This window comes from Gossypium hirsutum, chromosome D08 (assembly GCF_007990345.1).
Source record: "Gossypium hirsutum isolate 1008001.06 chromosome D08, Gossypium_hirsutum_v2.1, whole genome shotgun sequence".
NCBI lineage: Eukaryota > Viridiplantae > Streptophyta > Magnoliopsida > Malvales > Malvaceae > Gossypium > Gossypium hirsutum.
The window spans coordinates 67458300-67475964 of NC_053444.1; the positions used below are offsets into that span (position 1 = coordinate 67458300).

At 30.7% G+C, this 17665-nt stretch overlaps 2 protein-coding genes across 5 annotated transcripts; both read right to left on the reverse strand.

Annotated features, from left to right (window-relative positions):
• Positions 1-3775: 3775 nt before the first annotated feature.
• LOC107928269 (myb family transcription factor IPN2) lies at positions 3776-5962 on the reverse strand. Of its 4 annotated transcripts, none has more exons than XM_016859457.2 (6): positions 5613-5962; positions 5435-5511; positions 5258-5315; positions 5072-5126; positions 4822-4891; positions 3776-4658 (listed from the first exon to the last, which is right to left on the reverse strand). In XM_016859457.2, exons 1-6 carry the CDS (start codon positions 5785-5787, stop codon positions 4020-4022), a joined length of 1074 nt encoding a protein of 357 aa, XP_016714946.2. In that variant the 5' UTR covers positions 5788-5962; the 3' UTR covers positions 3776-4019. The 4 variants fall into 4 exon arrangements, with proteins under 4 accessions (XP_016714946.2, XP_016714948.2, XP_016714947.2 ...); XM_016859459.2 differs by having other exon boundaries at positions 4849-4891; positions 5613-5946; XM_016859458.2 differs by having other exon boundaries at positions 4849-4891; positions 5246-5315; positions 5613-5945.
• A 4916-nt stretch (positions 5963-10878) lies between these two features.
• On the reverse strand, positions 10879-16770 carry LOC107928388 (DCN1-like protein 2). Its single transcript, XM_016859603.2, has 11 exons — positions 16421-16770; positions 15432-15493; positions 14951-15090; positions 14652-14710; positions 14491-14514; positions 13804-13886; positions 13625-13689; positions 13349-13398; positions 12538-12639; positions 11667-11726; positions 10879-11283 (listed from the first exon to the last, which is right to left on the reverse strand). The coding sequence occupies exons 1-11, from the start codon at positions 16421-16423 to the stop codon at positions 11167-11169; spliced, it is 765 nt and encodes a 254-aa protein (XP_016715092.1). The 5' UTR covers positions 16424-16770; the 3' UTR covers positions 10879-11166.
• Positions 16771-17665: the final 895 nt, after the last annotated feature.

Genomic DNA, 17665 nt, shown 5'->3' on the forward strand with positions numbered 1-17665 from the left:
TGCCATATCATTCTCACTCTTATGCCCTAGGCGCATATGCCAAAGTTTAGTAATATCATCATCTGACAAGGAAGAAGAAGCGGCAGCTGCATCACCAGTAACAGTAGAACCCTGCAAAACATATAACTTGGCAGTCTTTCTCTGCCATTTCATCACAATGAGGGAACCTTTAGAAATCTTCAAAATCTCACTTTCAGTTGTATATCTGTACCCTTTTAAATCAAGAGTACTCAACGAAATCAAATTTCTCTTCAATTCTAGAGCATGTCGCACGTCACTAAATGTTCTGACAACTCCGTCAAATATTTTAACTTTAATCGTTCCAACACCTGTAATTTTACATTAAACGTTATTTCACATCAAAACAACACCTTCAGACATTGTTTCGTAAGTTGTAAACCAATCCCTATTGGGACTCATGTGGAAGGTGCAACCCGAATCAAGGATTTACTCATCGTTTACTTTAGAATTGTTGACAAAAGCGATTAGAAGTTCACCATCGTTGTAGTCTTCTACAACATCAGCTTCACTAGAATTTTCTAGTTGTTTTTCCTTTTGATTCGCAGCCTCCTTTTTTATCTTGTTCTGTAGCTTATAACACTCAGATTTAATGTACCCTTTCTTCTTGTAGAAGTTACAAGTTTTACCTCTGTTTGAAGAATTCGATCTACCCTTAAATTTACTGCGAGGATTCCGTTCTTGTGTCCTTCCACGATCATCATCAATATTTCGTTATTGTCCCTCATAAACAATGAGACTCTCTCTCTTAGAGTTGGGTTTAACCACAAGATGTTTCATCTTACCATACGAGGTCAAAGAATCATAAACCTCATCAATTGTGAGAGACTCGCGGCTATATAAAATCGTGTCTCTAAAGGTTGAATGAGACGGGGGCAACGAACAAAGTAAAACCAAACCTAGATATTCCTTATCATACTAAACCTCCATGGCCTCCAAGTTTGAGAGAATTTCTTTAAACACTGTTAAGTGTTCGTGCACAAACGCACTTTCCTCCAAACGATGAGCATAAAGACGCTGCTTCATATGCAACTTGTTGGTTAGAGTTTTCGACATACATATTTATTCCAACCTCTTCCATAATGCAGCGGCAGTCTTCTCCTTCATCACATCCTATAAAATTTCGTTAGACAAATACAGATGTAATTGTGTTAACGCCTTTCAATCATTACGCTTCTTCTCTTCATCTGTTAGTATCAAAGACATCTTATTTATCCCTAGTAGGACATCCTCTAGATCCATCTGCGCAAGAACTACTTGCATCTTAATATGCCACAACGCAAATCTGGTGTTGCAATCCAATAGCAGAATTTTATACTTCAAAGACGCTATTGTTGTGATCTAGATGAACAACCTGGAAGCTCTGATACCAATTTGAGAAAATAGAACATCGGTAATGATAATATGTTGCAAAGAAAAGAGAAATAAAAATAAAAAACACACAGATTTTTTTTACCTGGAAACCCATTCAGGAAAAAAACCATGGGCAAAGGAGAAGCTATGTCGAATTCGAATGATTACAAGAGGAGCTTCAACTACATCTATTTATAGGTTAAAAAAACCTAATTCTAATCAAAGTCAAATATATTATGCTAATAAATGTTAAATATATTATACTCATAAATACTAAATCTTCTAGAAAGAATATATATTTTGTTTAACTTGACTTGCAAGCAATCTCTTAGAATTTGGGTCACACAACTCTAACAATGTAAAATTTAGATAAACTTAAGGAGCCACTTGGTTTAGTTTGGACATTTGAAAATGTGCATTTAGGAACGTTTTACCATTGTGTCTTGAAACAATATGATCATGTCTCGAGACCATAAGAACAAATTTTACTTTATATTTAGAATACATGCTTAGTGTCTCAAGACAATCCTATTTAAATCTAGAGACAATTGGCTTTAATCTCGAGACAAATAAAATTCGAAGCTAAATTAGTTTTGTCCTGCTCCGAGTCTCGAGATAAGAGCCCATTGTCTTGAGACATCCAAACATCGAAGCCAAAATAATATATATATAGGAGGTTGGTCTCGAGACCCAGTCTTGAGATATAAGGGATCTTGCCTCGAGACACCACATCTGATGTCTCAAGACATATTGACATCAAAGAAAAAATACCTAAAATAAAATAAGGTTTGTCTTGAGACAATAAGTCCTTTGTCTCAAGACACAACACTAAAATTGTATAGTTGAGTTTGGATTTGATTCCTAACTCTAATTTTTATTTTGCTTAACTCCAAATCATGATGATTTGAATCTTAAATACTATAAATGCATACGTGTGTGAGTATGATTGTTGATCTAAATTGGTTTGAATGATGGTTGTGATTTAAATATAATGATTATATGAATGAAATAGCTTGAATTGCTTCGACAATGTAATGTGGCATCACGCATTCGAATCCAACTATTGGGTCGGGTGTGGGGTGTTGCAAAATATAATTTTAATTTTTTTTAGCACCAACCAGTATAGGTGAAATCCATCGATTCACACTGGTAACCTAAAATATTATAAAAATTTTACTCACTCTCTAACTTTTTGAAAATTCTAATTAAATCCTAAAAAAGTTATGAAAATTTTAATTAAATCCTTTAAATTTTGCAAAAATTCCTATTAATTTTCTCAATTTTTTTAAAAAATAATTAGACCCCCATTTTTTTAAAAATTCTCATTAAACTCCAAAATTTTCAAAAAAATTTATTTACACCCCCTCCAAAACTTAATACCACATTCTGTCACTGTGTAGTATCCAAAATTTAAACATAAATTCTCTCTTTTTACCATTACACTAAATAGTTAGAGATACCATTGTGATGTTTTTGTACCATTAAACTTTCTCTTCAAAATTCAGACACCCAAAGATCAAAGATTGTAAAAGAAAAAAGAAAAGCTTAAAAGATGGATAGTCTTTTGTCTACATCTATCCTAGGGAACCCTTGGTCTAACAAATTAAGGAAAAGAGCTTCCTATGTACAAAAACAAAATGTGGGTTAACTGATTTATCTGCTTTTGCTGCACCCGTCCTTCATCTTTTGCTTTAAGGGGGATCATGGCTTCTGTTTTTTTTTTTCCTTTTATTTTTAAAATTAGTAGAACATTGTTGTTCCCAATGATCTTTGTCTGAAATGATAGTAAAAAACTAACCCTAAAAAGTAAAGGGTTTCAAAAGTTCATTACTTCATTGGAACATGAGTTGCCTCGTACAACACAATACATTGACCAAAACATGACCCAATCTCAACAACTAACATTAAATAATTATAAATATATAACTTTTATCCTTAAAAATATATACATTGGATAATGATTAAAATATTATTATTTTATAAAATAAATTATATTATTTTGAATATATTTTTATTTTTTATATAAAAATAGAAGAATGTAAATATAATGAGATTTGAACTAAAACATTATTGTTTTGAACATTTTTACTTCATCTTTTTATTTAGAGTATGTTTTATATATTTTTATTTATCACTTACAACCTGAGTGTGGTGTAGTCTAATCATTAATCGAATTGAGGTGAGATGTTTAATTCAAAGCAACCAACGAAAGAAGAAAGGAATCTTTAATTCAAATTTGTACATAAAAGAAAAAAGGATTATATTGTATAGGTGCAAATTTGATGTAAGCGTAGGATCTTCCCTTGTATAGTATTACCATCAAATCGACAAGTAGCAAAATTCATATACTTATGGCTATGCCTATGTATGATAGCATTGAAGATTAAAAAAAAAGTTGATTAATTGAGTTTAAATTGGACATGCATCGTAGTTTCATTACCTTTATTCGAGTTTCTCGAAAATTTAGAAGAGAAAAAAGGTCATGCATGCATGCATTATCATATAACTGAGACAAAATCCTATTGAGATCATAATTTACTATAACCCTAACGAAAATATCATACTCAGCGGACCATATTTAATTGTCATTTAAGTTCTAATTAATGTAAATGAATTATCCAAATGGTGAATTTCTTCCTTGTGCCACACTAGGGGTTCATCCTCTCTGTCTGAAACGGTGCTCTTCTTGGCGACGGCCTTTCCGGCTTAGGCGACAATTCAAATTTCCTTTCATCAATGCCATCATTGGAAATTCCCGGCTTCGTGTCGTAAATGTCTGATAACGATTCTAGCTTACCGATACCACTTGTATCGATAGAAGGCGGTCCGATTTGAATGACACCGGTTTTGAAAGGATCATCTTGAGGTCCTAAACACGATGGAGCCATTCCCAAGTCTTGTAATCGAAGCTCGTCGGACCAAATTAAAGGACTCTTCCCGGTACCCCCGCCGCCACCGTAAGGGCCATGCCTCTTATTTGACATGAAATGGCCGTCAAGTGATGGTGATGATCTCTCCACGTTGTGTTGAATATCAAGGTGTTGGTCACCTCCATATATATTAAGGTCTTGAAATGGTGGGAAATTGAGAGTAGGACCAAAATTATCTTTCATGGCACCATCCATGTGAGGAAGAACACCTCGATGATTTCCCACACCCTTATAGCCTCCAGCTGCACCTCCGGCCGCCGCCATGTTTTCACCGGCAAGGGTTTGACAAGCCTTTTCTAATATAGACTGCATATACTTGCCTTGAGCCTCAATCCTCAGTTGAAGGTGTCTTTGAACCTACCATGCACTGATAGTATATAATTCTATGCGTTGTAAGTTAGATAATAACAAATCACTAAAAGTTTTTGAAAAGTAAACCCAAGTGATTTCATTTTTAATGACTTGTTATTATCTGAGCCACTGGTAATATATAGAATTACAAGATAATATATAGAATTACATTGAGATGAGGCAATTCTCTGCATACCTCCAATTGTTCATGAAGTCTTCTTTGCACTTCCATTTGCATCCTAATGGCATACCATGTGTGAGCTACTGCTTTTATATATACAGTTAAAACACATACATTTCATAAGAAAATATGAACCCTACACCCCCTAATTCTTTTTTAAAACACCACTATATATGTATATATATACTAAAATTTGTCTTGAAAACCTTAAATATAAAATAACTGAATCAGTACGTACTCATTCATGCTACGAGCCATCATGCCAGATGAAGAAGCAGAAGTTCTTTGAAGATCTAGCCATGTAAAACAGAAAAGAAATCATATATATGTAAATGTATACAAATGCTTATAAAAAAACCCCAAAAAAGAAAGTTGATAAAAGAAAAGAAAAACCCTAGAAAGTAGAGTCCACCTGATCTCTTACCATCTTTTATAGAATGATCATTGAATTCCTTGTGAGGTTGCTTTCCAAGCCTGAATTTCTAATATATATACAGCAAAAAACAATTAAAATCATTCTTATATATATACATACATACATATATATATATTAAAGGAAAATGAAATCAAGGGCAACCCTACATATAAAGTGTAAGCAAACCTGGAGATGGCTCTTGAGGTGATAAAGTGTAAGACCCTTGACCCCCATAACTCTCATGATTGTTTTTGGAGTTGCCTCTGTCATGTTCAACGTTATATATATATGCAAATTGATCATAACATGTAAAGAAATGAAAAAGGGTATTGTTGTTTAAAGAAGATAAGGGAAGAGAGAGTACTGTCAGGTCCTCCGAGCTGAGTAACAGCATCGACGAAACGGTCGTGGAGCTCGACGGTCCAACGGAGACGAGGCTTGGGGTCAGTGGTGAGGACGAGACCAGAGTCGGGTTGAACGCACATGGGTCGATTATCGTGGTGGGAATTCATGGTTGAGGGTTTCTTTGGTTGGAACATTCTTTCATTCTATCTAGCTATGCCTAAAGCGGCCGTGCTGTGAGAGAGATTCAAAGAACAAATGCGATGCTAATTAGGTGCGTTTTATTTTGAAGAAGATGATGAAAAGGAGAGTTTTTTTTTTTTTTCAAATACGGTGTATGAAAGAATATTTAAGCCACCACAAAGTTTCTCCACACATTAAAGAAAAAGCCAAATTTATAATATTATGCATTATCGTAACAAAATATATAAAATAATCTGAGTTTCAACTTTAAAAACCATATTGTTGAGAGGGTTAATCACGAATGTTAAATATAGATTATAAAAAGGCTATCAAAAATACCAATATATATATGTACATATATTCTCAAAAGAGAACCAAATTCAAATATTAGAGATAATATTATTGAGAGAGACAACCACAAATTTCAAGAACATAAACAATAAAACAAACATGAAAAATACGTGGAAGGACTCCTATTCTAATATAGTAACATGCAACCTCCCTAAGTATAATTCTTTACACTATTAGGGAACAGATAATGGTATTTAAAATAAGTCTGGTTTATTTTTTATATATGTTAATCTTAGTAAAGTTGAATTGATAAATATGTTAATAAATTTTCATTAAATTTGAATAAGTTGCATTTTAAAGTTTAAAAATTAAAAATTCAATTGATAATATATATTCAAAATTAATAGAAATGTAATCAATCGGATTATAAGTTTTAAATCAAACAAAAGATTAAATATTTAAAATTAAAAGTGAAGGGACTAAATATCAAAATTCTAAAAAATACGGAGACTTGAGTCCATAATTAGACCACTTAGTAATCTAACCTATCTATCATCATCAAAAGAAGAGCATAACTTTATGGAGTTATTCTTCTATACCATGTGAAAGCTTTTTGAGTTTTAGGACATGACTAGGACACCTCATGCAATCATCATGAAGCACATTCAACATCTTCATGGCCATCCTCTTTTGCCCTTTTTTTCTCATTAAATTATAAATTATTTAAGATCTTCTTACATCCATACATACATGAGCCATTTTGTTGGTTTTATGGCACAATTCCCTTTATAGATTATAATGAAGTTTTAAATTATGCATGGCCTATGAATGACATAAAATCCTTTACGCCATTACCAAGAAAAAGGTTGCCATCATTCTTGACAACAAAATCTTATGTCTTAATAGATTCTTAGCCCAAAGTTATGCATCAATTACCAAGTAATCAAGCTTTAAATCATTAGTTTCATAGCTCTTTAATCAAACTTGTTTCGCCATTTCTTTATATAAATGTTTGTGTCTAGCTCTTCTATGCTTTTGTTCCATTTTCAAATTTAAGAATATTAATAATTTTCGATTTTTAAAAAATAATGTTACGAAAATTTTACTCGAAATTAAATTCGATTCTAAGTTTAATTAAGGTTTAATATAATTATAATTAAGAGAAAATATTTGAGCAGTGTTGGAGTTATGCAAATTTATTTTGTACTTTTCCATAATTAATAAGATTCGAATTTGAAGTCAATGGGTATATCACTTGACATTGATATGTGATTCCCAATTGCATCGCCTCTTATATATAAATATATATTTAATAAACCCCATATAAATAAAATGATAAAAAAATAATGAAGATTTCTTTTTATTTGGAGATACGAGGAATTGTAACTTATAATTAGGTACTTAATAATGCATCAATCACAAATTCGTATTAATTTAATCGGTATTAATATTATTATAAATGCGAGTATTTATTATTATATTTAAATATTTTGTTAAATTGATGTTACTTTTAATCGGATCACCAACTCGGTAATGAATTTATCAAAAGTCTCTTACTTTTAATAAGCAATAGATAATTATTTTGAAGGTAATTTTATCTTTTCATATGAAGCCTAAAAAATTACTTGCACATAATTAGGTTTGAACCAAAACACTGTGATATTTAATCTTTTAACTATACCATTTCAATCAAATCTATTTTTATGATATTATATTTTCATCTACGTCATCGTATGTGAGATAAAATCTAGTAAATAATTAAGGGTTTTAGGGATTTCGGGAATAATTTTAAAATGTATCAAAGGAAATGATTTGAATGCAAATATTGAAAAAATTAAAAGGTGAATAGGGAAGAGGAGCTTTGGATGGCAAGCAAGTAGTAGTAGTAATAGTAGGGGACCTTTCTTCTAAAGCTTGATGGACCTCATTGATCACTTTTGTGGAATAGAAGATTGTCCTCCCATGCATACAAAATACACTTGAATGCCAATGGCTCAAATCTAACAAAAAAGAGTCACACATGACCCCACCTTATAGTAAAAGAAGTGCTACAAAATCAAGATATAACACAATATATAAACAAGCTAATCTCAAATGTAAAGAAGCCTCATGCAAAGATGTCAAAATATGGTGGGTGGTGGTGTAAAAAAAAATCTAAATACCCCAAATCCTAATGGAAATGAAATTCTTTCTTCTTTGACAATCAAAAGAAAGATTCTTAAGCCAAAAACAAAATATGGGTTTTCAAATTTAGTCCCCATTTCTACAAATTTAGGTCATTGGCACCCTCAAACATCAATTGGTCCTATATTCACAGAATTCTCCTACTATAAGGATTCAAACAACTTATATGTGCACATCTATCATGAAACTAATATTATATTAGCATAATCAAGGTGGATCCAAAAGAGGGTAGGTAAGGGTTTTGATCCTTTTGATTTGTATAATAAAATTACATTTTAATCCTCTTAAAAGTCAATATTATAATTCAATCCTTTCTGATAGAAGATTTTTTACTTTGACTCCCCGAAAATTTATAATTTAGATTCTTCTTTAGATTGGTAAGGTATAATTGATGCCCCTTTATAATACAATCAAGCAAAGCTGAAAGTTTAACAATCAAGCTCATTGTGTTTCCAAACCATAACCAAAAAAGTTGGGTGGCTTAGTATTAAGGCCATGTTTGCTTGAATTTCAAGCATCTTTTTTTTTTATGTGCTTTTGGGGAATTTATTCTTTAGAATGAATATATTCCTTTTGGCCAAAGGCAAACGTTGCGTGGCCCATCTTTATTTTTACAACAATAGGGGTATACTTTACACAGCTTGTCTCTTTTCTTACATCGTCCCTCGGTAGGTGTTAATGGGGATGCTGCAAAATCTACATCATCGTAATGGCTAAAATACTCTCAACTTTTTTTTGGGTCAAAATATGTTGTTAGTGTCTATACTTTTATAGCATTTGAGATTTAGCCCATATACATTAAAAGTTAAAAGTTACCTTCATAGCCTAATTATTAACATTGTTAGTATTTTTTCATCAAAACTTGTTAATTTGGTATGTTTATTTTGTCATTAATATGCTATGTCATATGATGGCAGCTTAGTCCACATGTTAAGTTAGCAAATTTTGATGAAAAAATACTGGTGATAGTAATGATTGAATTTAAAATTTAAAATTAAAAAAAAAATAAGACTACTCTAGGGGTGAAGCAAAAAAAAAATTTTGGGGGTAAAATTAAATTATATATTTTTACGATAGTAAAAATAAAATTTCACCATGATAGTCTATATCTTTATAATTTTTAAAAGATTAAAAAAAATTTATCATTTTTGGAGGTTAAAATATAATATTACTATTATTAGTTTAAAATATAATATTACTATTATTAGTTTAAATTTTTATAAAAAAAAATTATATTTTAAGGGGCGAAAACCTCGCCAATCTTGACTTCACCACTGAAATACTTAAATTTTAACTTTTTAAATTTAAAAACTAAAGAATCAGAGCATTTTAAGTTTTTGTATTTTAAATTTGAAGAAATCACATTGATTAATGATTTGTCAATATTTTTAAAATATTTAATGTTTGGTTTAAAATATTAGCTAATGGGAACTTTTTTAGTTTTTCCTGTTTATTTATTTATTCTTTTACTTTATCTATGTTTTGCTTTAATTATAATGTGAATAGTTACAACATTTGAGATTCAAACTTAAATTATTAAAATCTCAAAAATTTTAGACTTGTCAACATAATTAAATTGGTTTACTTTCCGAGATATACAATATGTTGTTTTAATTTCTTCTAATTAGATTTATTATTTGTTTAAGCTTAAATAGTTTCATATGAAAATATTCGATAAAAATAAAAATCCTAAACAAGAAAAAGAAGATTAAAGCCCTGTATTATAATAATTAATAAATCCCTATAATATTAAAAAAATGAAATAGATCTAAATTATAACAAAATTAACATTTACTGTATAAAAAATTTATTGAAAATGATTTATTTTTTTCAATACCAGTTTAATTCCTATCAGAAAATTTTATTTATGAAAATTATAAAAAAATTAACTCTATTAAACAATAAAATATATTCTTTTAAAGAGTAAATGTTCACACTATTTTAATTTAAACTTGTTTATTTCATTTTAATAATATAAAGAATAAAATAATCATTTAAAAATAAAAAAACTAATTTAATCAAATACCCACGAGGTACCTCTCAGATTCGGCTTACTAAAAAATGGGGAATTTGATTACCAAAAAAGCTTTTTATTATTTTTCATGTAAATCATTGATTCTATCTTTTAAAATCAAATTGCAATTTCTTCGTCCAAGTTCTAAAAATTCGGATAAAAATACTATAAACATATTTGTAGTAAGAGTAAAATTACATTTTATCAGTGATAGATCAAAAAGCAAAAACATACTTTTCGTTAAAAATTCCATTCATTTTTATTGTTAAAAGCTAGTGCAACTAACAAAATAACAAGGCAGGGACTAATTTGCCGATATGCAATAACTAATTTTTAACAATAAAAATGAATGTAATTGTTAACCAAAAAAAAACACTAGTTTGCTATTAAATTTATCGTGTAAAGATTAATTTACCTATTTTTTTATATCAAGGAACAAAATTGCTATCTCCAACCGGTAATCAAATACCAAACATAAAAATAAAATTCATAGTTAAGAGTAAGATGGTACATAATTTTAAAATTGAAAATTCAAGTTATAATTTATTTTCAAGTATTACTTTGTATATTTCATCCTTGTCAAAATAACCAAGAAAATAAAAATAGAAGCAGAATATAATCAAACCCAATCTATTAATTTAAAAAGAAAATTCACAAACCATATTAACAATCCCATGAAACTAAAAATAATGTGACTTGTGTACCAATTGTCACTAAAAGTCCATATATAATTAAATCACACCAGGTCTTTTGCATCTTATTTTTCAGAAAGATCAAACACTTACCTCCGTCATTGGCATCACAATTCGGACCGCACTAACGATAGATTGCAAAAATTCCACGATATTATCAACCGTGGCCGGCACTGAGCAGTCCTTTTTTTTTATCATTTATGGCTCCCCAATCACTTGAACTGTCCATTTTGAATGATGCCATTCTCATTCAAGTATTCCACGAATTCATCTATAAGATAGGGCCATGCACCTTCGGCATCGTAGTTCAATAGAGCAGGGTCTACCGTCTGTGTGATAGAAACACATCAAAAGAAGTTAGCACTGTTTCTCATTAGCATAGCATTAAAGAAACTCGAGACATGATACGTCATCGCTGCCTTGGCATTAAAATGAAAACCGTATACTTAATCTCGACCATGATTTTTCGAGGACAAATGGATCCCGGTTGCCTGCACAGTTATCATTTAGTATCCCCAAATTGTTCTTTTGGATTACAATGAGCCAGACTCTTAGATATTACGGATATGATTCCTTATACCTGAGTCTGAGTGACATAGCCATGTATAACACAACACTTGAATTGCGGAATGTATTCTAGCTTAAAGTTATTAATCTAATGTGCAGTCGATGGTAGAATACGGTTGATTGATATTGAAGCCTTTTAACTTACTCTAGCAAACTCCAAAAGTTGAGACCATGTGTCCCGAGAGATCGCTTTGTTATGTCGAGCCTGGTTCAAGTGGCATCAGAGCACAAAATGCAGTTAAAGAATAACTAATCAGTATCGAAGAAATAGAAACAACCTCTTAAAATCTAATAATATCTGACAAAACTTTACAAACAAGGATGAACATGCAATTTTCTGGAGATTCTCATCAATGCAAAAATTGTACCTTTCATGAAAGAAATTACTAAATAAATAGCACCTCGAATTTCAGATTCTTGTAAAATATTCAGCCATAATTTCATGCCAAACAAGTTCTAATTTAAATTTATACAATGAAAATTATAGCAGTTAAGCTATACTCTAAGTCTCTATACTATTTGTACATTTGAAATTCAGTCCTATTTTTATTTCAAGAAATTTAATCCCTCAACCTTTCAGATTAAAAAATGAAAGTCCAGTTGTTAATACCGTTAAATTTCTTCTGTTAAATTTAGGTTCATTACATCGCCATTTTTTTAGTTACATGGCTACCAAGTCAATTTTTCTTTTTAATTTCAAAATATCAGACCAACAAATATAACAAAAAAATTTTAAAATATTTGCAATTGGACCTGAATTTTAAAAAATGAAAAGTAGAGGGATTAAATTCCTGGAAATACAAGTACAGGAATTAAATTCCAAATTTATGAAGAGTACAGGGACATATAGCATATTTTAACCAATTATACCACAGGATTATTACCTCAAGTAATATTGGATGTCAATTAAAAATGATTACACTCCTGAATTAGTGACTATATATTTCTCAAGGCATATCACAGAATTTCTAACAAGATTAGGAAGGAAAGTAGCACAATATGTTTCCGTAAGATACCTGTAAAAACTGGCACCAATGGTCAACCAATGGCCACTGCTTCTCAGCGAACAGCAACTGCCACATACCGATTGCAGTATCCAATGCCAAAGATTTCTGACCCTGAGACAGAATAAATCATTAGTACCTGCATAAGCTATTACCTAGGGGAATGTAGCTTTACACCATATTGACATTCCGAAAGCGTTAAATCATGTTTAAAAGTAAACTTATTACTAAAATATACAGCAAGATAAGTAATCTAAGTCTGAAACTTTATTTTTGTTAATAAACATCCACAAATGAAACTAACAAGGAATAACCATGTGAGGGATAAAAGTACCATAGAGGCCCTTGTACTAGAAGTCAAATTACATTTTGCCTCTATTCAAGAAATGGATAAATTAGTCCCTGTACATCAAATCAATGAGCAAATTGGTCCTTTCTATTAAAAATTTCATCCAGTTATGCTGTTAAAAACAGGTGTGGCTGACGCAATAACCAGACAGTGCCACGTGGCATGCCACGTATACCTCATGTGATGTATAGGGACCATTTTTTAATAGTAGAAATGGATGGAATTTTTAACCAAAGGGCCAATTTCCTCCTTGATCTAACATACAAGCACTAATTTGCTCATTTTTTGAGTACAGGGGGCAAAATGCAATTCGACTCCTAGTACAGGAGCCTCCATGATACTTTTACCCAGTTTGAGACAGTCAACTGCTCACTAGGGAAAAGAAACACCACGGCAAGAAAACATAGTCTGTATCCAAATGAACTTTATTGAAACTTATATAGATGGTATGGTTGACATGAAAGGATAGTCTACCTTTTCTTTTGCCCAGCCAAATGCAAAGTTATATATCTCACGGAATTTTTCTGCAGTCACAATAAGCAAAGACGAAAACAATTTTGAATCATCACACAAATATGTTTGGATTATGAACTTCAACACGTTAATAAACCTAAACAATTTGAATAAAGCTACTTGTCTGGATATATCTACATAAAAGACATTTCTTCTGCCAAATGCAACATGCATGACATGGTAAAATAATTTCTAGTAGGATACTGAAGATTAGACTCTATAGAGAACTGAACATACGTTCATCTTTCAGCTCAGAACGCATAAATGGTATCCTCTCACGAAACTTCTCCAAAGAATCTATACTGCCATGAAAATATATAAATTTCAGTTAGAATGACATTACAGTATGTCAATATAGAATCTAATTTCATTTCAAGTTAGAAAATTATAATAAGAAAAAGGGTATAAATGCCTACCCTAGTGCCTGCAACCCAGTGAAAAATTCCTCCTTGGAATATTCACACATGGTGGAGGCCTTCATGTGCCATGAAACAACTAACTGCAATTTACTGCCAATATTAGCACAAACATCCAAAAATATTGAACCGGATAGGAACAACTTCTAAAATCCATTGACATCATCATGAGAAACCTCTATGGAAGATTCTAACTGTCTATGATAATGACCAAAGTTCCTTTAATAGTTTAACATGGCATTATCATTTTCTTCAGTCATCATCACATGAATTAGAGCTTTGAACAACTATGCTAGCCAGCATTGATGAATGAAAATTTCAGAACCACACTAGCCAACTCATTAGCTTTACATCCAACCCTCTAAATAGCAGACTGTTTTACATCCAACCAGTTACTTAAAACATAAATTAGAAAAAACACTGCATCACCATTTGCAAAGACTATTATTATTTCGGGATGTAAAACTTGAAACTAATAGCATTCATGGAGAGAACAAGGAAGTCAACACACATGCAATGCAAGAAAAGGGTTATAAAAGCAGTCAACATTGTCAGTAGGAGTCTGAAACTTTTTGTTGATACTTTGGAGCCTTGAGCAAACTGTAAGCTAAAGAGGATAACAAACAAGCAGGAAAAAAAGTATAAGCCTTTTATAAAAGAAATTGTACTTCAGGGTGTCTGACATACCATAACGATATCTTGGGGATCCACCTGTCAGAAGAAGGTTCCCACGAGTTATTCATATTTTCAAATGCAAATGATTTTATGTATCTATGAAATAATAGAAAAGTAAAGCAAATGGATCACAAGATATCAGACAACAAATCTCGAAGGATATAGAAAGCTACCTGCAGGTCGTTGCATAGAAGAGTAATACCATCAACCAGTATCATATCTGTGTAAGGATCTGCATAAAATACGGGGGTAAGTTTTTTTTTCTTGAAAGGTGTCGATCAATGAAAAGTAAGCAGCAGAAATGAATTTCAGAATTTCATCAAAATGAAAATAAGACTACCAATATCTCAAAGAATAGAAAAAATAAGTTCAGTGGTATTCTCCGTTATGTTCTATCACCAAAGCAAACCACAAATTATTAAGGCAAACTACAAAATATGAAGAGAGAGGAAAAAACGAAAGAAAAGCTTGCCTTTATATCTTTTATAAAGTTCTTCCAAATGTGTAGTATTGGTATAACTTTTAATATGAGACTGCTGGCCATAGAAAAAATCAAAAGCTCCTTCAAGATGCCAATCACCCGCCTTCAAAGCTTGAAGAGCAAGTTTTTCACTGCAATTAAATAACCAAATGAATAAATACATGAACAAAAGAACTGAAAAGAAAGCCACCCACCAATACATTCAATCTACAAATTTCAAAACCACAATCTTAATGGTAACTAGGAAAAAATGACATCGTTATACATGGGAAGATACATGATTAGTCTTACAAACTGTTTTTTTATCACCGAACCAGATTCAATCATTTGTTCCTTCATTTTCGACTTCGCTTATAAAACCCTTTTCCAGGCTATTTTCAGACTACCTCTACGTTAAAAACGATTTTCAAAAGTAAACCCAGAAAAACCCAAATATTAAGAGTACTGAAACTGCAAAGTAACATCAGGTCACCTCGCTCCAGTTATAGTCATGAACTGCTGGACTTTGTCCCGATGGCCTCTGCCCAGTTTATGCTGTTACAAAACAACAAAATCATATTACATGATATAAGCTAGAAAATTTTGTCATGCACTTCCCACAAGTTGCCTGTGGTTAAACACTTAAAAAGCAAATTTTTATTTTTTGTAATAAATTTTATCTATTAGAATAACATCTCATATCTATCAACTGACATTTTAATAAGAGCTAACTGTTAGAAAATGGAGGAAAATGGTAGGTACCAAGTCAAAGCTAAACATTAAGATAAATAACTGTTAGAAAGGAGACATTGGTGCTCACAAGCTACTCGAGTTTGACTCGGTAAAAACTCAAACTCAATTCAGTAATAATTGAGCCAAGCTTGAGCTCAAGCTATTGGTCAAGCCGAATTCAAGCATAGTAACACTCGGCTTGAACAGTTCATGAGCCTTATCGAGCTTACCAATTATAATATATATTTTTCATACTTTCATATTACTAAATTACACTATTACCCTTAACATATATTATTAACCCTAAGCTTAATTGTAGCTTGATTATATCTTGAGCCGAGTTCAAACTTAGAGCATAAAAATAGATGTTTGATTGAGCTCAAACCGAGTATCAAACTCTGAATTTCAACTCAAGCTCTACTCGATTACACCCTGAGAAACCAAATTCAACATAATGTAATAAAATGAACACTAATTGCTTCTTTACTGTTAGATTCCTCTATTATCGTTATTTTTCCTAGAACTTAATTCCTTGGGATTTTATTTCCCACAGTAAAACATTATCAGAGTACAGAGAAATCTATCAAAAAAATAGAATACGAAATCAAAAGTTACATATAACACAACAACAAGTTCTACATAAGAAGCAGCAATCCAACACAATCCGACAAAAAAAAACTGAAAACTTTAAATAAAGGGGCAAAACGAAAGAGATTTAAAACAAAAGAAAAAGAAGGAAAAGGAACTAACCATTTTGGAGTTTACAGTAGAAAATGAAAAAAAAAACCCTAAAATCCTGAGGAGAGAAAGTTTATAGATCTTTGAACGGCTGTTGCAGGGACAGAGAGAAGGAGGAGGAAATTGCAATGATTTTTTTTTTCCTTTTAATTTTTCTTTTCCTCTCTTCCGTTTCAGAAGAAACGAGAGAGGATTTTTTTTTTTTTGTTTTTTAAATATAAAATGTGTAAGAGACTAGGAGTTGAAACAAACTATTAGGCAACTAGTGATTCTGTTTTTGGGATGAAAGTAATATTTAGTTCCTAAACTTTATATTTTTCTCAATTTAGTCTTTGAATTTTTTTTTGTTTCACATTAGTCCTGTAATTTATAGCTTTTATCAGTTTTGTTTTATGTGATAATGTGGAACTCTGATATTATATCATGTGCTAACCTAAAAAGTTATAATTTTTATAATAAATTTAGGTGATAACGTGACACAATTTTAGAATATCTTGTCATTACATGGATCAAAATTGAAAATTTTATTAAGTTACAAAACTAAATGTTGCCTTACGCCTCTTGTTTAAAAAGAAACAAAAGACATTTTGACATTCAAAATTGACTGCTTTTCACATATTGATATCTAATATATTTTTAGTATAATAACTTATTTGGTAACTCTAACTTTATAAAAAAAGTCATTTTAGTCTTCTATTTAATTTTCCGTCTCTTTTAACTCTTAAATTTGCATTATTTATTAAATAATCTTAAAATGGATGGAAAAATTAACATCTGCTAACTTTGTTAACACGGCATAAATGTGAATGTCGTATTTAAAAAATATAAAAATTCAAAAAATACAGAATTATTTTAAAAAAATTTAAAAAGTATTAAAAATATAAAAATATATATACTTAAAATTTTTTATTTTTAAAAAAATTAATTAATAATTTTTCTATCTATTTTTTGGTGATTTAACAAATAATATAAATTTAAGGCTATAGCTAAGATATTTTTTTTAATAAAGTTGAAGGCGAAATAAGTTATTATGCCTATGTTTTTTTAGTTAGTACAACTTATATTCAATTACATAAGGTATAAACATAAATTTAGCCCTCAATGTTTATATTTTTTGTCAAATTGGCCCTTATTATTTTTTGAGATAAATTTAGTAATTGTACTTTTCAAATTTTAAATTTTCAATCCTCACCAAACAATACCTCTAAATTCATCAAGTTAAGCTCTACTATTTCCAAAATCTTATGCAGAAAATAT